The following is a 2,357-nucleotide window of genomic DNA, read 5'->3' on the forward strand; positions in this document are numbered from 1 at the left end:
AGAGGAATAGAAATATTTAAATAAATATAAGCGGTATTAAAGAATTGAATTTATTGTATTTATTTAAATTTATATATTCGACTACGAGGCACAGCAACGAATGTATTAAATGGTTTAATATATTTTTATATTAACACGTTTTGTGCAATCAGAGTAGGCACATATTGTAATTCCCAGAGCTCTACTACAGAAAGTGATCACTGAATTTTATGCTTAAAAGCGGAACGAATCGAAGAAGGCTAGACAGTCATCGCCATTGATCGTTGAGTTTTTTGACAAACTTCTGTATTAGTGCTACTGCCAGTAAACTAAAATCGGCTTTTCAAGCAACAGTTGGAACAGTTGGATTAAACATATACTTCTGGTAAGTGTTGCATTGGATTGAGGTAGATTTGCTTGAGCATAACAGTTACTCATAATTTAACGTCAGGCTGAAATATCTACAAGAAATGACAATAAAAAAGCGAAAATTAAGTTCAAACGTCTCTAAACATGGTCACGAAGCAAAGCGCCATGGCCATGACGCCAATGGCCACAGAAAGAAGTGTGATTCGATGGAGTGTCCTTCTGGTACATCGCTTCCCTTAGAACAAACGACGTTCACGTCGATGGCGGAGATGTGCGCCTATTGCTTTGATGTGCTCGAGTGCAAGCTATACAACCGAGGTGAACCAACCGGCCGTTCCTTCACCAATGATCCACAGTATGTTGATTAGTGCAAAGAGTCCGGCTGTTCTGGCTACATTTGGGGAAAACGTTCAATATGATGCACTTTCCGTTTCCCTTTTTGTTCAATAGCCCTTTGTTTGTGTCCTGGACGCTTACATCGAATAAACGACTTCGCGGATGCATCGGGAACTTTACGCCGATGCCACTACACGCTGGTGCGTCCGGTGCATAAAGATACACTGTACTATCGTGCAGTTTATTGGATTTTCCCTCTCTCTACCTTCGTTGAACAGGTCTTCGTGATTGCGCGGAAAAAAGTGCGTTTGAGGACTCACGATTTTTACCTATTACTACCGATGAGCTTCACGACCTTACCGTGTCGGTTTCGATATTGCAGAACTTTCAACAGGCGCGTGGATATCTCGACTGGACCATCGGAGCTCATGGAATCTGTATCACGTTTCATAATGAACTAGGAGTTAGGTGCTCCGCAACGTTTTTGCCTGAAGTGGCGACAGAACAGGGTACAGTAAAAAGCAGCACCATTTTTTCCTGTAAACTCGATATGACCAATTGTTGATTTTCAGGTTGGGACCAAACAAACACGATCGACTCCCTGTTAAGGAAGGGTGGATACCGAGCTAGAATCACGCCGAAAGTTCGTAAGTCAATAAAATTAACTCGTTATACTTCTCAAAAATGGCACATGTCCTATGAAGAATATCGCCAACGGTCTGAAAGAGAACAAGAATCTTCTTAAGATGGAAAGCAAACAGATATTAACACGTAACGATTTCGAGGTAAGTGTTCGTAGCTTGGTTTAGATGTTCAGTACAAAACTAAATTTGCTAGAAATAGAAACATTTGATGCACGAGTTTTAAATATTATTATTAAAAAGTTTTGTTAAAAGCAATATTGATCTGTTAAATACAACAAGAAAGCTCCCAAAGCAAAAATGCTTTGTGCCAAATGCACATGCGGTCTCTGCAGAACCTATTTTGGTTTTCATTTCAGCCTCGTTTTCCTTCATGAAAGATTGAAGAGGTTGAACTAGGTAGAACAGATGTAGAAGTAAATTTTCTTCCCTTAAATCAACAAGTGGTTGATATGAATTATTGATTCTCTCTACACCTTTCGACTTTTCCCATACATTTGAATGTTACATGCACTCGGTGCGTTTTACATTTCCAAATTCTTATCATATCCATTTGCCGGTCCCTTTCCAGCAGCTACGGATCGGAAAAGGATGAAATTGCAAGTAAGCGCTGCATAGCAAAGGGAAGAAATCGAGAACAACTTATTCCACAGCAAAGGTAGACCACCCTGTTTGGCGAAAAGTTTTGAAAAGTTAAACAGGATCGGAACAACATACCGAATCTTTGCCAACATGCCGGTTCACTATTTCTCACGAAAAAGACGAACAGAAACATTCAAATTCGCATGATGGAATACCAAAGATCCGAACAGATACGTTCGATTTAGTTCGGGTATTGCATTAAACATTCAGGCCTTTAAAGCAACCACGAAACTACTATTTTCATTTAAAATGCATCACTTTCAAACAATCGGGAATCTTGTTATTGTTATTTAAATGGAGTAAAAAGGAACGAATTTTAATTTATTTTACTTTATTACGAATTTAGCAGCATCTTACCTAAAATACTTTCTGCATTAACATTGACGCTGG

General features: G+C 39.0%; 1 protein-coding gene across 1 annotated transcript; it reads left to right on the top strand.

Annotated features, from left to right (window-relative positions):
• Nucleotides 1-608: 608 nt before the first annotated feature.
• On the top strand, nucleotides 609-1,429 carry LOC125959505 (uncharacterized protein CG5902-like). Its single transcript, XM_049692329.1, has 4 exons — nucleotides 609-703; nucleotides 799-884; nucleotides 963-1,193; nucleotides 1,257-1,429. The coding sequence occupies exons 1-4, from the start codon at nucleotides 609-611 to the stop codon at nucleotides 1,427-1,429; spliced, it is 585 nt and encodes a 194-aa protein (XP_049548286.1).
• The last annotated feature ends 928 nt before the right edge of the window (nucleotides 1,430-2,357 follow it).

The sequence above is a fragment of the Anopheles darlingi genome, chromosome 2 (assembly GCF_943734745.1).
Source record: "Anopheles darlingi chromosome 2, idAnoDarlMG_H_01, whole genome shotgun sequence".
Taxonomy (NCBI): domain Eukaryota; kingdom Metazoa; phylum Arthropoda; class Insecta; order Diptera; family Culicidae; genus Anopheles; species Anopheles darlingi.